This window comes from Macaca fascicularis, chromosome 9 (assembly GCF_037993035.2).
Source record: "Macaca fascicularis isolate 582-1 chromosome 9, T2T-MFA8v1.1".
NCBI classification, from domain to species: Eukaryota; Metazoa; Chordata; class Mammalia; order Primates; family Cercopithecidae; genus Macaca; species Macaca fascicularis.
This window is the reverse complement of record NC_088383.1, coordinates 123,080,759-123,098,694: the sequence shown is the minus strand read 5'-3', so window position 1 is coordinate 123,098,694 and position 17,936 is coordinate 123,080,759. Positions and strand designations below refer to the sequence as shown.

Here is a 17,936-nt window from a genome sequence, read left to right as displayed (position 1 = left end):
CTCCCCATATCTCTAGGTTTTTGTTCATGAAGTTTTCTTCTCCTTATAACGTCCCCTGGAATGGCCATTCATGTCGTTTTCTCTCCTCATCTAAGGTCCATGTGGTTATCCAGCCTCTAGGTTACGCCACCCTACCATCCACTCTCTCCTGCTACTGCGCCCTTGAAATGTGCCTAGTTCCAATTAAGATGGGCTAGAAATGTAAGATACACATCAGATTTCAAAGATTCAGTTATTTAAAAGTGAAGTATCTCATAAAAATGTTTTAGATCAATTACATATTGAAAGACTAATTTTATCTGTTAATTTCAATTTTTAATTGAACTAGAAAATATAAAATTAAATATATAGCTTGCATTGTGTTGCTATGAGATAGCACTGGTCTAGAGCCCTACTTTTGGCCCAAGCATCTGGCACTTAACCACACCTGCCTCATTCTTTGTCATTTTTCAACACATGGATGTCTAATCTTCCCAACCATAGTGTGACTGCTTTGGGGACAGGCTCTGTTTTAGGCTGGGCGCATCCCATACAGCACGCTCACTCAGTACATGATACCCTTAATTAAGAGCAGATGAACATATGAATCACAAAAGACTAATCACAGAAATCCCCTACATAATTACGCTTCCCAGGTGTTTTCCCAGCACAAATAATGTGAAAAATTTTGCCTCTGCCAGGCACGATGGCTGACACCTGCAATCCCAGCACTTCAGGAGGCCAAGGCTGGCGGATCAATTGAGCTCAGGAGTTTGAGACCAGCTCTGACAACATAGGGAGACCTGGTCTCCACAAAAACAAACAAAAAATCTGGATGTGGTGGCATGTGCCTGTAGTCCCAGCTACTCAGAAGGCTGAGGATCACTTGAGCCTTGGTGGATTGTTTGAGCTCAGGAGTTCGAGACCAGCCTGGGCAACATGGCAAAACTGCGTGTCTACAAAAAATACAAAAATTAGCCAGGCATGGTGGCGCATGCTTGTAGTCCCAGCTAGTCAGGGAAGGGTGAGATGGGAGCATCGCTTGAGCCTGGGAGATTGAGGCTACAGTGACCGGTGGTTATGCCACTGCACTCCAGCCTGGGCGACAGAGCGAGACCCCATCTCAAAGAAACAAACATAAAATGTGTTTGTCCCTTTAGGTATATTAACACTCCAAAGGTTTGAAGAGAGTTGTAAACATGTGCCCTTTCGGGAGGGGGTTTTAATTGGTTGCTTGGTCTGAGAAAAATTTTATGTTTTAAAAAAATATTATATATTTTATAATTTATAAAATGTAAATTATCTATAATGGAATTTACATTTTAAAAATGTATATTGTCTGTTTTGTTCCATGCTTACAGGATGCTTTTTGCAGTACTGTAAAGATTTACTAATCTTCGTGTTACACTTCTTCACTTTGCACAATATTTTCTTCTGATCTTCAGAGCTTTGGGACTCTGGTGACTGAAAAAAGTTACTAGCATGATTCCAGGAATGATGACATATTGATGACATCAGACCAGGTCTGAACTTAATATTATGTGCCATGTTTTGCTCTTTCTTGTCTCTAAGAGGAATCCCTGTTACTGGAAATGATTCCCGAGTGAACAACAGAAAGAATGAATGGATTTGAAGTTGCTTATAATGGAAATGGAATTATTGAGTGCATAGAAAGCTGAGAAGAGGGTGTCACAGTTTTACATGTATATCATCAAGAGGGTTTTTTTTTTTTTTTTTTTTTTTTTTGAGACAGGGTCTCACTCTGTCACAGTGGCACAATCAGGGCTCACTGCAGCCTTGACCTCCTGGGCTCAAGTGATCCTCCCACCTCAGCCTCCTGAGAAGCTGGGATTACACTCACGTGCCACCGTGTCCGGTTAACTTTTGTATTTTTGGTAGAGATGAGGTTTTGCTATGTTGCCCAGGCTGGTCTCGAACTCCTGGGCTCAAGCGATCCACCCGCTTCGGCCTCCCAAAGTGCTGGGATTACAGGTGTGAGCCACTATGCCTGGCCATCGAAAGGATTTTTGTATAGAATAGTGGCTCAGTCCTCAGTTTTCAGATTTCTCTGAGATCAGTCATGAGTGAAAACAGGATGAGGGATTTGGGTCTTCTGTAAAGGAAACATTTGCTGATTGGATAGGCTATTTAGCAGACCAGGTCTTTAAATCTCAAAATGATCTCACCAGATCATCTCTCTAGATCTGCACTGATCTAGGTATAACCTTGCATGGGGCTGGGGTAGTGTTTACTAGACACATCAAGATCTTTCCCATGCTGAAGAGTCTGGAATTTTTCTGAGTGACTCAGTTTTACTTACGTATGCCTATTTTAAGAAAAGAAAAGAAAAAAAAAAACCATACTATCTCTGAATTGATCACAAAATCAGTTAAGTGCAATGAGTTCTTTAAAAAGAGCATCTTACTAAAATGTTACTTACAATGGTTTAAAAAAATCTCTTGAGTGAAGAAAATGTTATTGGAATGTCTATTAATGTTTACTCTTTAACAGCATTTTTTTACAAGGACTTCAAGATTGCAGGTGCGTTCCTGTAGTTAACATAACAGAAATTGTAAGCCAGTAAAGTTCCTGTAGATTTGTTCCTGTTTATTAGGTTGGGAACAGAAAAACTCAATACCTTGCAACCCATAAAGGAGGGGTGTGCAAAAATATAAACTCTTGTTGCTCTCAGCGCGTTTCATCTCTGAATTGCTATTCCAAGAAAAAGAAGAATAAGATTGTTGCTTTTAGTATTTATAACTCAATGCAAAATTGTAGAGTTGAGTAATTTTCCAAATTGGCTTTCCTTTCTCAAAGTGGCCGTGGGTTAAGAATCATTAAACAATCACTTTTGCTCAGCACAGAGCAAACAGGTTTTTTAATCCGATGTTTGGGAAGATTATTTTATTCAGTTGTGGTTTCTGTGGAATTTTAAGTGCACCAAAGAATGAAGGACCATTTGTTTGAATGCATGGGCTATTATATATATTTTTGCTATTCTTAGTTGTTCTTTTCACTTAAAAAAAAAAAAAAAAAAAGATGGAGGGATTTCTGTGGGTGGAGTTGCTAGGAAAGGGAAAAGGAGGCCAGGAGAAAGTATTCAAAATGATAGACTTTGCAAAGCAAAGAACTTCTGTCATAGCATCTCAAAGAGATTTGCAAACAGAGGCTACTGATCAGGCTTTGTAGGAAGTGAACCTGAACGGCAAGGAAACTGATTGACTTCCCCAGGGTCATTGGGCACAGTGGGAACTACAGTTAGACAGACATTGTGGCCACAGTGGGCCATCTGCTTGAAAGAGTTTTCCACACCCCTAAAATTTTACCCACAATTCCCACAAATCAGCTAGCCTAATAATAATTAGCAAAACTAATTTGCAAACAGTTGAAGGTGGAACAACTAATGTTACCTTTTGAAACCAAGATAATGAGACTGACAAGGTCACATGGTTACGAAGTGACAATATCAGAAAAAAGAAAGGCTAAGATAGTCCCACACCCCAAATATTAAACTCATCCTAAACACCTTTGATAGGAAAATACAAACAAGTATTTAACTTGTTATCTGCTTGGAGTTGCCACCTAATTGTGAGCAATACTGAAATTCTCAGGAAGAAACCCAAACTTGACATTTAAAATGCATCATAGGTAAGTTTTGTGTCATAAGTGGGAAGAAAACAGTGTGGTCTTGCTACTCCTAATTAACAGCTATTAGCAAGGGAATATGGAGAGAGGAAAAATGGAACTGTAAATGTTGAGAGATGTTGAAAATCAGAGCTTTAGGAAATGATTTGTGAGAAATCCATGCTCCCAGGAAAATAAATGTATCAAGAACTAGATGTTCTAGATGTTTCTAGCTTATTCGAAAATTGAAGGCCGGGCATGGTGGCTCAAGCTCATATTTTCAGCACTTTGGGAGGCCAAGGCAGGCGGACTGCTTGAGCCCTGGAGTTCGAGAGCAGCCTGGGCAACATAGGGAGACTCTGTCTCTACAAAAAATACAAAAAAAAAAAAAAAAAAAAAAAAAAAAAAATTCCAGGCTTGGTGGCACAGGGCTGGAGTCCCAACTACTCACTCAGGAGGCTTAGGTGGGAGGACCACCTGAACCTGGGAGGTCGAGGCTGCAGTAAGCCATGATTGTGCCACTGCACTACCAGCCTGGGCAACAGAGTGGGACCCTGTCCTAGAAAGAATTGAAGAAGTGCTCCAACCCTGGGCGCAGTGTCTTAAGCCTGTAATCCTAGCACTTTGGGAGGCCGAGGTGAGCGGATCAAGAGGTCAGGAGATAGAGACCATCCTGGCTAACATGGTGAAACTCCGTCTCTACTAAAAAATAAAAAAAATTGGCCAGGCAGGGTGATGGGCACTTGTAGTCCCAGCTACTTGGGAGGCTGAGGCAGGAGAACGGCATGAACCCGGGAGGTGGAGGTTGCAGTGAGCCGAGATTGCGCCACTGCACTCCAGTCTGGGCAACAGAGCAAGACTCCGTCTCAAAAAAAAAAAAAAAAAAAAAAAAAAAGGAAAGGAGAGAAGAAATAAAAAAGAAGTGCTCCAAAAAGGGCTAGTGAGTATGGTGTTTCTAAGACAAGAATGATCTTCAGTGAGAAGCTGAGGACGTGATCACTGCCAAGCATCCAAGAGAAGGCAAAGGTTTAAAGGCAGTTGCTTACAAAGCCGTCCTGGGTGCTGCTCACGTTACTGCAAAGATCAGGCTCTGATAGTGCCAGCACTGTGGGAGCTTCTTGGAGCTACCATTTTTGCAGTCTGTCATTAGAGCCATCGGATTTGAAACCACTTCTCTGTTCTATGACCACATAATTGAATCTGATTGATTCAGTCACTATCGCCCTCCACCTACAAAAGGGTAAAAAGACTATTGATGAGGTAAATTAGCCTACAAAGAATCTATTTCTAGTATTCCTACCTCTTTGATTACATTATAACAGCTATCCAGTAGAGGATCCTTAAATGAGAGCAGACTAAACATGGCATTTTTTGGAGAGTGTTATCCTGCCGGAAGAGTAGTTCAATAGAGTTTGCTTAAAAATCATTGCAATGTAGCAATGTTATTTGGGATGCATTGAATAAAAAATTATGAGATTCAGGAGCAATATTCTAGATGGAAATTTAAATGGTGCAGAGGGTGTATGTGAAGAGGAAGAAACAGAAATTAATTTAATTCCATTTGCTGATGTGACTGTAGCACAACTATTTTTAGGTATAATCCAAACAGTGCATATCTTCTCCATTTTGATTAGTAGAAAATTGGCAGGGAGTCAAAAGAATTAGTATTTCTCAGCACATTATGCCAGAAATGTACAAATAAAATGACATTATCTGTGCCAATGTGGTTAATTTGCTTCTAAGGTTTTTTTTCCTTCAAATAAACGAATGAGTCCAGCTTGGTTAAAAACATTTTTAAAAAAGTCTTTCACAACTGGCAGCAAAAGTTGTAGAATAATTTTTCTTTAGATCCTTGCTGAGAACCTCTTGCAAAAAACTTAAATGTTAATATTGCCCTGATACTTTGGGTGCAGAATTTGTGTCTGGCAATTCTATATACTGCCAGAGGAAGTCAGCACATTCAACAAAATGTGAAATTAAAATAAGCTAGGAAAATGTGCTTAACAAGGAAAGATTTCACAATAGCCACTTAAGAGTTACTAATAATTCCAATTCCAAAGAAAGCATAGACTAAGAAACAAATAAATAAACTCTATTTGCAAAGTTTTATATAGGCAAGTTCACCAAAGGATGAAGCCATATGCTATACCAATTACACATTTCTACGTCGAAGAGAGAATTTATATATCCTGGAAAATCTCCATTGAGTTCTTGTTAGTGTTCAACCTGAATGTAACTTCCAATGTAGCAAATTATGAATCTTGATCAGATTTTCCTGCTTTGATTTTAAGGTTTATGCTTTTGGTACATTGATACATACAAGCCTATGGGTAAGGCTGCCCTTATGCACACTCAATGCCCTCTTCCTGTTTCTGCAGTTCACATTCTCACCAGATTAAGCAGGACTGGCTGCTTTCTCCTCCCACTACCATCACTACTGGGACTGACAGCCCAGCTTCCCCACATTTCCTATTATAAATCAATGGCTGCCTTCTTCAAAAGAGACAAAAAGTAGTCTTCATGGGGATTTGGAATCACTGACATGGTCTGTTTCTGAATCCATGTAATTCTCAGTTGGAGAGCTTAGGAGATCACACAAAAATCTTTTCTATTTCCTGCCAATACATAGACACCGGCCCCAAGATTATAGTGGTTTCCTCTAACTCACTAAAGTGACTAAACCTGTGTACTAAGTAGTTAAATTATACACATTTGTTCTTAAAGCTTAAAGGACTTTCATGATTTTAAGACCTGAGTGATTTTAAGACCTGAGATTTGACAGGCCTGCATATATGTTTTGGGCTGGGAAGATTTTTTTTATTTAAATGTGAAGACATCGAGACAAAATAAGCAAATAAATAGGAAACCAAGAAAATGAAGCATTTACCTGGTACTTCTGTGTTTAGTATTTCAAACAAAGAAGGACAAAACCCCTAAGAAAATGCATCTTATGTACTCATGGTCGGGGGTGGATAGAAATTAACCATATTTGGTTCCTAGGGAAATTACAGTGACATTTCATCCTGAGACTGATTTTACATTCTTCAAAACATGTTTCTTTAAGTATTTATCTTTGTATTCTTAAAGAAGCTCTCCTTTTTCCTTTTTATTTATTTATTTACTTTTTGCTGGAAAGGGGTTAAACTTCATAGCAGCTTTTGTTGAGGCTGTTACCGTTCATGCAACCTTCCGCTGGTCTCTAAAACATCTACGTCACTAACCTTTCTCAGAAGAAGGTTGCCTTGTCTTTAGAGTATGCCGTTGCAAAAAAGAATGTTCAGTCTCAACTTTTCCTTGTTAGAGAATACTCTGCTCATTTAAAGTGTAGCAGAAGCCAGAAGTTAATATTCTTTACTTTGGCTTATTTACTGTACGGTCATGAAATAAAAAGCTTATTTAAAAATATAGTAAGTACTTTAAATATATTTTGGAGAAAGTAAAATTAATCTCAGAACAGATTTGCACTATCCTTTCCTTTAGGAAATAACTTTATGAAAAATACCCCATCCTTCGGGTGCCGTAATTTTGTTAGAAACTTAAATCCCTTCACACTTGCTTTTATCTATGATCTGTCCACCCAGAACTTCTGGCAAAATGATTTATTTAACTACATAAGAGAAAAAACATTTACTTCAGAAGTCCTTTTATACATTTTTGCTTAACCATGAAAGCATTTTTCATTCTAAACAGCCTCTGGAGAAATCTGCACACACTGATCATCTGCAGGCTGTGATTTTCTATTGGAAAACAAAAATAAGCTGTGGAAGCCACTTATTGCATTCCAAGTAGGCAACTGATCATTCAATGAGTTAGTCTTTCCTGCATTTCCATGAAAAGTTGCAGCTGAGTTAAATGACCGCATCACTTTTTGTTTTTTTTTTTAGGAGATACGCAATCCCAAATGTCACTTCTTAAGTCAAGTGCAGCAGATGGGATCTTGAAAGTGCCTACAAGTAGTCTAGAATACCTTGAATCTGGCTGTGAAAATTTAGGACAAATCTGCAGCTCTCAGTAGGTAAACACCTTATTTAGGTCTGGAGGCATTTTGCTATGTTATTGAGTCATGAAAGTCTATTAAAAGAGCTCTATGGGAAATCCAGTCTATATTTTGAACAAAACAAACTGTCTTTTTCATTATCACTGACCCTTTACAGACACACAGTACATAATCTTGATTGTGCTTCATTGGTATTTATTGCACATGGACCAATTCCTCACACAGTAGTTAGTTGCACCAGAGTATAAATACTTGGTAAAACACACAAGAGGAAGTAGAGTTCACACACAAGTGCTAACTTTCACCAGCAAATTCACGTGGGCACTTGGACATAAAAAAAAAAAATAAAAAATCCTTAAGATAATTATATTTATAATATGGATACAGTTACAGTACCATGATAAAGGAGTATAAAAAGGTATTTTCCCCAATAAATCATTAGCTCAATAACATACTAGACAACAGAAGTAGAGTTTGAATTTTATTTTAGTTTTTAAGATCTGCCCAGCCCCTCCCCCTTTAAAAAATATTTAATTTCTTTTTGTGCAAGTAACATCTCCTGTGGACTTTGTAATTCCTAACACTGTGCAAAAATGGCATTTTGAACCACTCCTTTTTTTTGTTGTTTTTGTTTTTATCCACATGTGCAGTAATCTGAACTGTTTCTCTCTCTCTAATGTCCTGTCTTCAATTGACAGAGTCACATGTCACAGAGAGAGGCTCTGCGCCTGGTCCTTCCAACTAATATTGATACATAAATAAGCTGTTTAATATAAACAAGTCGTTCTATCTGCTGTGCAAACGCACAGTGTGAGGTAGAAATCCCTCAGCCTGACCACCCAGGCGCGCGGGGGACGGCCGGTTTGCCCTACACAAGGAAAGCAAGGTGGGGCTTGTTCCAAGAAGAGCTTAACATTTCTTGAAACGTGAATTTTTTTTTTTTTGCCTCCATCCTTTCTCTTTGCTTTCATGACAGCAGAACTCATTACTTAGAAATTAAAATGAAATTTATCTGGAAAGCAAAAGAAAATACGTCTTGACAAACTGTCATTCTCCTCCCTCTGGCTGGTAGACTGCTCCTGTTCCTGGGAAAGGGATAGGAGCCACGCTGATCGATTTTAATCCCCTCCTAATGCTTCTTCCTTCCCGTAACCCACCCAACTTCCACTCCGGTCCTCGCAGAGAGTGTCAAAAACCAACGTGGGGGAAAAAAAATCTAAAGATGCATCACACGCACATACAAAAGAAGGCCGGACCACAAACAGAAAAAAAAAAAAAAAAAAAAAAGGAAGAAAGAAAGAAAAAAAACCAAGGAACATCAGCAAGCCACTCTCCCATCCCTCCCCAAACTTTCCTTTTTGTGCAATGGTCCGTGGCTTTTCTGTTTGCCTCGGATGATTCAGACGAGGATTGTGGGCTTCGAGTTCACCTGCTTTCGGTCTTGAGTAAACACAGATCTCCTCGTTCCCCCGGGAAGTCGTTCCGGGGCGCCCGGGCTCTCCTCCTCCCCGGGTGCCCGGCGTCCTCGCCCGGCGCCGGGCCCTACACCTTGGACTCCGAGGCGAATCCGGGGCGGCACGGCTCGTCCAGGCTCGAGTCGCTGTCCGCCGCCGCCCCGCCGTTGCAGCCGGCCCAGGGCTCCAGCAGGCGCGCGGGCTGCGTGGCCCCGACGACATCGTCGTCGTCGTCGTCCGAGGCGGCCCCGGGCGACGGCGGGGGTCCGGGCCGGGCCAGACAGCCCGAGGCGCGCGGCCGGTCTCCGTGGGCCGCGTGGCGCCGGCGGGCAGCCCTGCGCGCGCAGCAGAGCAGTCGCTGGAAGGCGTTGCGGAAGTCGGGGCTGCGGCAGTAGATGATGGGGTTGAAGGCCGAGTTGGCGTAGCCCAGCCAGTTGAAGAAGACGAAGAGGCGGTCGGGCACCAGCTCGCGGTGGAAGGCCTTCACCACGTTGGCCAGGAAGAAGGGCAGCCAACAGAGCGTGAACACGCCCATGATGATGCCCAGCGTCTTGAGCGCCTTCTGCTCGCGCAGGGCCACGAGGCGCGAGGGCCGCCGCTTACCCGCACGTCCGTTGACCAGCGGGGCGGTGGTGGCAGCGGCGGCGGCGGGGCGCGGGGGTCCGGGCGGCGGCGCGGGGACCGGCGAGGGCGAGGGCGAGGGCGAGGGCGAGGGCGGCCGCGCGGGGCCGCCGAGGAAACGGCGCTCGCAGCTGTCGATCTTCTTCACCTGCTTCTGGGCCTCGCGGAACACCCGCAGGTACACGAAGGCCATGATGCACAGGGGCACGTAGAAGGAGACCACGGACGAGGCGATGGCGTAGGCCCGGTTGGTGACGAAATCGCAGCACTTGGGGTCGTTGTAGCAGCGGCGCGCCTCGTCGCTCTCCGCCCGCCACCAATGCATGAGGATGGGCAGGAAGGACACCAGGGCTGAGATGGCCCACACGGTGCACACGAGGCCCCGCGCCCGCGCGCGCGTCAGCAGGCTCTGGTAGCGGAAGGGCGAGGTGATGGCGAGGTAGCGGTCCAGGGCGATGACACACAGGGTCTCGATGCTGGCCGTCACGCACAGCACGTCCACCGAGGTCCACAGCTCGCAGAAGAAGGAGCCGTACTCCCAGCGGCCCCACACCACGATGGTGGCCCCGAACGGCACCACCAGCAGCCCCATGACCAGGTCGGCGCTGGCCAGGGACATGATGAAGAGGTTGGTGAGCGTCTGCAGCCGCGGCGTCTTGGCGATGGCCACGATCACCAGCACGTTGCCCGCCACGATGAGCAGCACGATGAGCGCCATCAGCAGACCCATGCCCGCCGTCCACTGCTGCGACAGCGGCTCGGGGCCTTCGCTGGCGGGAGGCAGCAACGAGGCGGGCGGCGACGCGGGCACCAGCAGCCGCGCCGCGGTGGCCACGCCGTCGGGGAGCGGTGCGGCCGACGACAGGTTACCGGGCTCGGAGGCGCCCAGGACGAGCGCCCCCGCGCCCATGCCGAGTTGCGGAGGCCGGAGGCGGGGGGTGTGGCAGGGCTGGGCCTTGGTTGGGGAACACCCCAGAAGCCTGGACGGCGGGGTGCGCAGAGGGAGGTCGCGGCCGGGTCAGGGCAGCCGCGGCCCGGGGCCGGAGGCATGGGCGCCGGGCGCCTTTCCCGCCGGAGCCGAGCGCTGTCGCTGCCGCCGCCGCCGCCGCCGCCGCTGCTGCTGGAGCCGCTGCCGCTGCTGGAAGAGCCGCCGGGACCTCAGCATGTTTCTGAGCGCGCCGGGCCCGCAGCTCCGGCACCCAGCACCCACCCCACCCCGCTCCCACTCCCCAAGCCAACCCCCGGGGCCTCGCGTCAGCCTCCTGCAGCCAATCCGGGCAAAGGCACGCCCCCGTCTGGTCAGCCCCCCCAACCTCCAACTCCCCGCACTCCCCTCCCGTTGGCAATTGAGCGGCTCCTGAGAGTCCCGAGCTGATCGTGGAGCTAGTGCCTCCCGTGCGCCCGCGGGTTCTTGCGGACGCACCCCTTCCTGCGCCCGCTGGTTCCTGGTCCCTGTTCTCCCGTGCCCCCTCCCGCGCTCGCCTCCCCCCTGGGGCCCCGCCCCCTCTCTCAGCGCCCACTCGCTCTCGCACCGGCTCCTGCGCCTCGTTTGCCTCCTGCGCGCCGTTTGCCTACAGCAGTCGGCTGCCTGCTGCGCCCCCGCTCCCTCGGCATCCCCTCGACCTGCAGTGCCGGGGTTCCCTGCGTAACAGTGCGCTAGCTCCCTTGAGCGCGGAGGGGACCTTGGTGTTCAGGAAGCGCCAGAGCGCCTGGGACAGCTTGTCCGCCAGGCTTGGAGGAGTTTGCCCTGCGAGCTTGGTTGTGATGTGGGGCAGCCTAGCAGGATGTGTGTAAAACCCTTCCCCCGTCAAGACGGGACCCAGCCAGCCTGCGTCGTGACAGCTTGGGGGATTGGAGGTGGGTGTTAGTGGTTAGAAGAAACTTCCCAGCAGAGCGGGTTGCTGGAGCTAAGCGCGCATCTGTCAAGAATGCTCTCTGGGCGCTGTTCTTGCAAGGATCCTCTGTTGAACCTCAAGTGCAGTAGATGTGGAAAGGAAGTGAAGGTTTGTGCATCTAACAGCTAACGCTGAGGGCCCGCTGGAATCGTACACACTCCTCAGTCCTAGCTAATGAATGTGTGAGCATGATGCAAAAATGTGTGCTCACGATATAAAGGGAGAGTCTTAGGGAGACAGAAACGTTGAGATACAGAGTAAATGATACCACCGCGAGGGGGGAAAACGCGTTTAGTTACATTTTAGGCTTTTCAGTGACAACACCTGTATTTTGTGTTTTATTACTCATGTGATTTTATAATTTGAGCTGGGTCAATACAAACAAAAAGGTACTGTCGGTTTATGCTGACGTCATGAACTGCGATTTCAGATTCCTTGGTCTGCGTGCTTGTTTTCTCCTTTGCCCAAGTTCCCAGATTCTCAAAACTCTGACATTAGTTTTGGAGGGATAAGACAAGAAAACATATAAATACTCCAGAGGATTAAAATCCGAAAGCATTTAAAGTTGTATCTGTGCTTTTTGAGTTGGCAAATGAATCGCTTTGAAATTAGTGAGTTGTTAACCTGGCTTAAAAGGATTATATTGGGGGTGGGGGGACGGGAAAGCCATGAATACGCAATATGGCAGGACTGCAAGCCCCTTCTCTAATTTGGCTCTTGTAGTGTCCTCAGCTCAGGCCTGAAATAAAAAAAAATAAAAAAATAAAAAAAATTTAATTGAGTCCTTGAGAAGTAAACAGCTTCTAATTGTTTATGTAAGGGTGCATGAAAATGTTATATAATGCTCACCGGTCCTTCTAGCATTGGAATAAGAACAGTGTCTGTAATGAACATCAACATGTTCCTTGATGTTGGTCGTCAGTATGACTAAGCTCATATCCTTACCTTGCAAGGAAAGACCGACTTCCACAGCTGTCCAGGTCAAAAGCAAAAAGTAATGTTTTTCAAGTTTATATAAAATCAAGCAGTTTTAACCACTTTCTCTTACATAAATGCAAACATATGAATTTGCTTTAGGCCCAAACTTGATCATCAGCGCGTTAAAACTGGGGAGTGATTTGTTTATTCACTCCTGCCCATGGCTTATCAGCTGATTTTGCAACTTGGGGAGGTTGAGGAGGGGTGGCCAGGAAACAAGAGGAGTTAGAAAGAGGGGAGGAGGCCGGGCGCGGTGGCTCAAGCCTGTAATCCCAGCACTTTGGGAGGCCGAGACGGGTGGATCACGAGGTCAGGAGATGGAGACCATCCTGGCTAACACAGTGAAACCCCGTCTCTACTAAAAATACAAAAACTTAGCCGGGCGAGGTGGCAGGCGCCTGTAGTCCCAGCTACTCGGGAGGCTGAGGCAGGAGAATGGCGTGAACCCGGGAGGCGGAGCTTGCAGTGAGCTGAGATCTGGCCACTGCACTCCAGCCTGGGTGACAGAGCGAGACTCCGTCTCAAAAAAAAGATAAAAAAAAAAAAAGAAAGAGGGGAGGAAGGAGACTACACCCCAAGTTATCCAAGTTACTGCAAGCTTGAGACTCCTGGCTTCTTTCTTTTTATTTTTTTTTTGAGACAGAGTTTCACTCTTGTTGCCCAGGCTGGAGTACAGTGGCGTGATCTTGGCTCACTGCAACCTCAGCCTCCCGGGTTCAAGTGATTCTCCTGCCTCAGCCTGTCAAGTAGCTGGGAGTACAGGCACGTGCCGCCACACATGGCTAATTTTGTATTTTTAGTGGAGACGGGGTTTTACCATCTCAGGCTGGTCTCGAACTCCTGAGCTCAGGTGATCCACCCGCGTTGGCCTCCCAAAGTGCTGGGATTAGAGGCAGGAGCCACCATGCCTGGCCTCCTGGCTTCCTTCTGGACCCACAAGGGGCAGTCTCAAAATAGCCAAGGGATTGGAAGAAGTTGAAATTGACGCTGCCCAGGAAAGGAGTTCTGAGTGCTGAGCTGCAGGGTGAGGCATAGGGAATGTGGGGAAGAGGCTTTTCCTCGCCATCTTTCTGTCAAGTGGTGTTACCGGAATAGAGTGTGCCAACCTTAAATGCCCCCGAAGGGTGGAAGGCATTGCTTTTCTGTGTGCGATAAGGCCAGAACTTGGTCGTAGAGGTTCAGGGCAGAAGCCAGATGCCAGTAACTTTGTCATATCACCATTATATATATAAACACACCGTGACATTGGAATTGTTGGAAAACTTTCTTGAAACTTTTTTTCCCTGCTCATTCAGAGATATATCAAGTTTCTCTGAATTTCTGTATAATACATTACATTATAAACACTCGAAACCAGGAGTACCAACACAGGGATCTCGAGAATTCTTGGGGATTTCCTTCAATTTTACTGACAGAAGAGTTTGGAATAGTTCATGTTCAACTAGAGTTGGTTGTCTAATAAAAATAAAATGTTCTCAGAACTCCTTTAATTCCTACATTTTATGATTGGTGTTTTTTTTTTTTTTTAACTTTATTTTTAGCCTAACACTTTTTGTTCTTAGGTAAGATCAAGAAGAAAAGGTTCAACATATCAACTTTTACAGGTATCGGATATTGTAAGTTGAATAAAACTCCTTCATTTCTTCATTCTTCACTTGCAACTGTTAAAGTGAGTCAGTTCTAAAAACCTGTATATTTCACAATGCTTTGGAAAATGACAGAAAGCTCCAACAATGAAGGCTGATCAGCACACTTGAGAGGTCGTGCACTTCTTCCACGGAGTTCCTGCCTCGACTTCTTCCTTTCCCATCCCACCACCTTCACCCCACGCCGGGAGTTGGCATGGGTTCCATTTGATCTCCCTGCCTCTGGTCCTCCCTGCTCCATTTAATCTGGCGTACCATAGCCAAAGGATTATTTCCAAAATGCTGTTTCGACCAAGATGCTTTTCTGTTCAGCAATCTTACCTCTTTAATTTGACATTTATAGCTCTCCTCGGTCCGATTCCAAATGGCCTTTCCAGCCCTATTTCATACTAGAACTCTCCTTATCCCCATAACTTGCATTTCTGTATTCTTTTTCCTTTTGTGGATCCATACTCCTTCCTTTTATACATCTATACTTCCTCACTGGGTTCCCTCCACCAAAACCCCCTCCTCCTTCCCGGTGAATTCAGCCTTGGAGATCTGGCTGGACTCTATCTTCCCTGCCCACTGCTTCTGAAAATGATCTCTCCTTCCTCTGACCTATAGGAGTGACTCTGCCAATTTCATTTCAGGTGGCAATTTACAATAGGTTGCCTTTTGATACTTCTTATATTGTTATCTTATTTAATTTTTATGTTTTCCCCTTTTCTTCTCTTATAGATTGTAAACTCACTGAGAGCCAGAACTGTCTCATACATTTTATATCTCCCATGTTTACTGATATTTACTTGATATTAATGACCATTTAGCTTTGATTCATACATGTATATTTAACTTATTAAAATATTCTCATTTTTATACACATGAGACATACTTGAGTGTTTTAGGAGTTACAGTCTTCATTCTTGCTTACAATTTACAGCAACAATCCATTGCTTATCACCTAGTCAATATTTTCACATAAACATTTCAAAATACAAAAGCAAGGTAGGCTCATGAGATAAATGTATATCATACCTATTCAGTAGTAAATAAAGTGAGACATAGGTAAGAGATTTTCCAAAGGAGCCATGCAAGTCCACCTCCATAAAAAACACTACCTGGCCAGGCTCAGTGGCTCACGTCTGTAATCCCAACACTCTGGGAGGCTGAGTCAGGAGGATCACTTGAGCCCAGGAGGTTGAGGCTGCAGTGAAACATGGTTGTGCCACTGCACTCCAGCCTCGGTGACAGAGTGAGACCCTAACCCCGCCCCCCCCCCCAAAAAAGTACTACCTATTCTTCCTAAATGACCCAGGTGAATAGTCTTTTTCCTTGGCCTTTGTTTATGATACCATATCTACATATCCAGCCATTTCTGCCCCAGGAGAGTTGCTGATGACTTAAATGTGGTTTCAAGTTATATATCAAATTAAAGGTTAGCAGAGCAGTGATGAATAGGCGTCTAACCCATCCAAGATTGCAAGCCATGAGCTTGGCAAAGACATTTACATTCTTGAGTTGACTTTACTAGAAAATGAGTCGAAAATAAAAGTGAGTAGCCTAACTGGACAACTGCTGGAAGATACGCCAAGGGATATGTGGGGGAATTTCCTAATAAAACCCCAAGAAGTGTATGAAATCTGTTAGCAAAATGTGCCTTGAGGCTGATAATAGCCTGAAGCTATTTGAAATCAAGCTATAACAAACCAAAGGATTTGTTAGTCAAATAGGTGACTGTTTCTCAGGAAATTTTTATTTATTTATTTATTTTTGAGACGGAGTCTTGCTCTGTCGCCCAGGCTGGAGTGCAGTGGCACAGTCTAGGCTCACTGCAAGCTCTGCCTCCTGGGTTCACACCATTCTCCTGCCTCAGACTCCCAAGTAGCTGGGACTACAGCTGCCCGCCACCACGCCCGGCTAATTTTTTGTATTTTTAGTGAAGGCGGGGTTTCACCATGTTAGCCAGGGTGGTCTCGATCTTCTGACCTCGTGATCCACCTGCCTCAGCCTGCCAAAGTGCTGGGATTACAGGCGTGAGCCACCACGCCCGGCCTTGATATTTATTTTTAAAGCAAGAAGACTGACCACAGTGATTACCAAAACCAAAGCAGCAGCAATACTGTCTCACTAGCATCTTCCTTTCTGAGGCAAAGGACTCAAATAGGTGGCTGTTTCTCAGGAAAGATACATGACCGTTCACATAAATCAACATAACTGCTGAAACCATCACTCAGTGCTAACTAACCAAAGAACAGGACTGGCACTTATGATCGTTAGTATCTGACTTACGGTCAGATACTGGTTTCGTAGCCACAATTTACACAGGGATGACCAACTCCAGCCATCTTGAAAACAAGCACAGAGAGCACTAGTATAATCATAGCAAAGCGTGGACTGTTAGGACAATTCAAAAGCTTTCCTCTGTCTCCATCCTCGTCCTCCTCTCACACTTACCTCCTCCTCCTCCCTTTTCTCCTCCTCTTCTTCCTTGTGTTTCTAACAAGTACATTGAACAATGCTACAGCCAATAATAATATTTTTCAAAATGTGGATGTTTTGCAAAGTGTTCAGACCTGGGAGGTAAAAGGTCCAGGTTTATGTCCCAGCTTTGTTGCTTTTCTGTTTGACCTTTGATATTGGCTTCACCTTTAAAGTGGACTCACCATTTGCTCCCTTACAGGGTTGTGTGGGAATTAGAGATAATGTATGTGAAAGCTTCTTGAAATCACGTACAGCTCCATATATTTATAAAGCAACAAACGCTGTCTTTTCCAATCATCATGACATTGCAAACCACGAAAGGGGTCAGGATTTGCTTGCATGAGAAGAATCAGTTCACTTAGATAAGCTTCTGTTTATCCGCTTGACTCCTTTCTTTTTCACTCTCGATATTAATAGGGTTCAGAGCCTGGATAACCGTGAACTATTTTTAAATGCTTTTAGCAAATTACCTTTACGAAAGTTTTCCCCCTTTTTTCTGTTCTTCCTTAGTACGTACCCTCTTCTTTTTTCAAAAACAAAAATTATTTATGTGATTCTCTTCAACTCCTTTTCAGTACTTCAGTAGCAAAATATTCACAGCAGAGCATGGTTTATTTTCCCTCAAGTTAACTATTTAGTGCCATGACTAGTAACTTAAAGAAGAAAGGAAGGACTTAAATATGAGTCTTAATTTGAATACAAAACTTAAACCAACATAAACCAAAAATTCTGTTCTAATTCAGTTATATAATGAATAAAAATGGATTGCTTACCAAGTGAAATCTTACCTTAAAGTATTGATGGTAATAGGAATATGATACATGATAAGCTATTGGCTGAGTTGTCCTTTAGTTTATCTCAGTCCAGAGCTTGTGATGACAACAAGCTGGGATAATTATTGAAAACTCTAGGTTTTATTTTAACAGTAACACAGAACTTTACTGTGTTCCAGACAAAATAATTGTGTTGTAAGAAACTAAGAAGTTAATAGCAACAAGAACCCCAAAACCCTTGTTGTAAGTTTCTGAAGAGTAGGAGTGATACTTTTAAACATTTTAGCCCCCTTTTATTCTGGTCATATAGTAGATACAATACTTAATAAATTCCTGTATAATAGAAGAACCACTTAAAAGCGTATTTCCAGTGGATTTTCTACAGTAAAATAAGACATTGCATTTTTCCATTTGGCCATGGAAGATGGCATCTGGGCCATCCAACTGAATGGAATTGCCAAAAGGGATCAGCGGAAGACACTGGTCTGCTTTGCCAGATCAGATCA

General features: G+C 44.6%; 1 protein-coding gene across 1 annotated transcript; it reads right to left on the bottom strand.

The window, feature by feature from the left end:
- Positions 1–7,774: 7,774 nt before the first annotated feature.
- On the bottom strand, positions 7,775–10,846 carry ADRB1 (adrenoceptor beta 1). The gene has a single exon (XM_045361579.3). The coding sequence runs from the start codon at positions 10,583–10,585 to the stop codon at positions 9,143–9,145; it is 1,443 nt and encodes a 480-aa protein (XP_045217514.1). The 5' UTR covers positions 10,586–10,846; the 3' UTR covers positions 7,775–9,142.
- Positions 10,847–17,936: the final 7,090 nt, after the last annotated feature.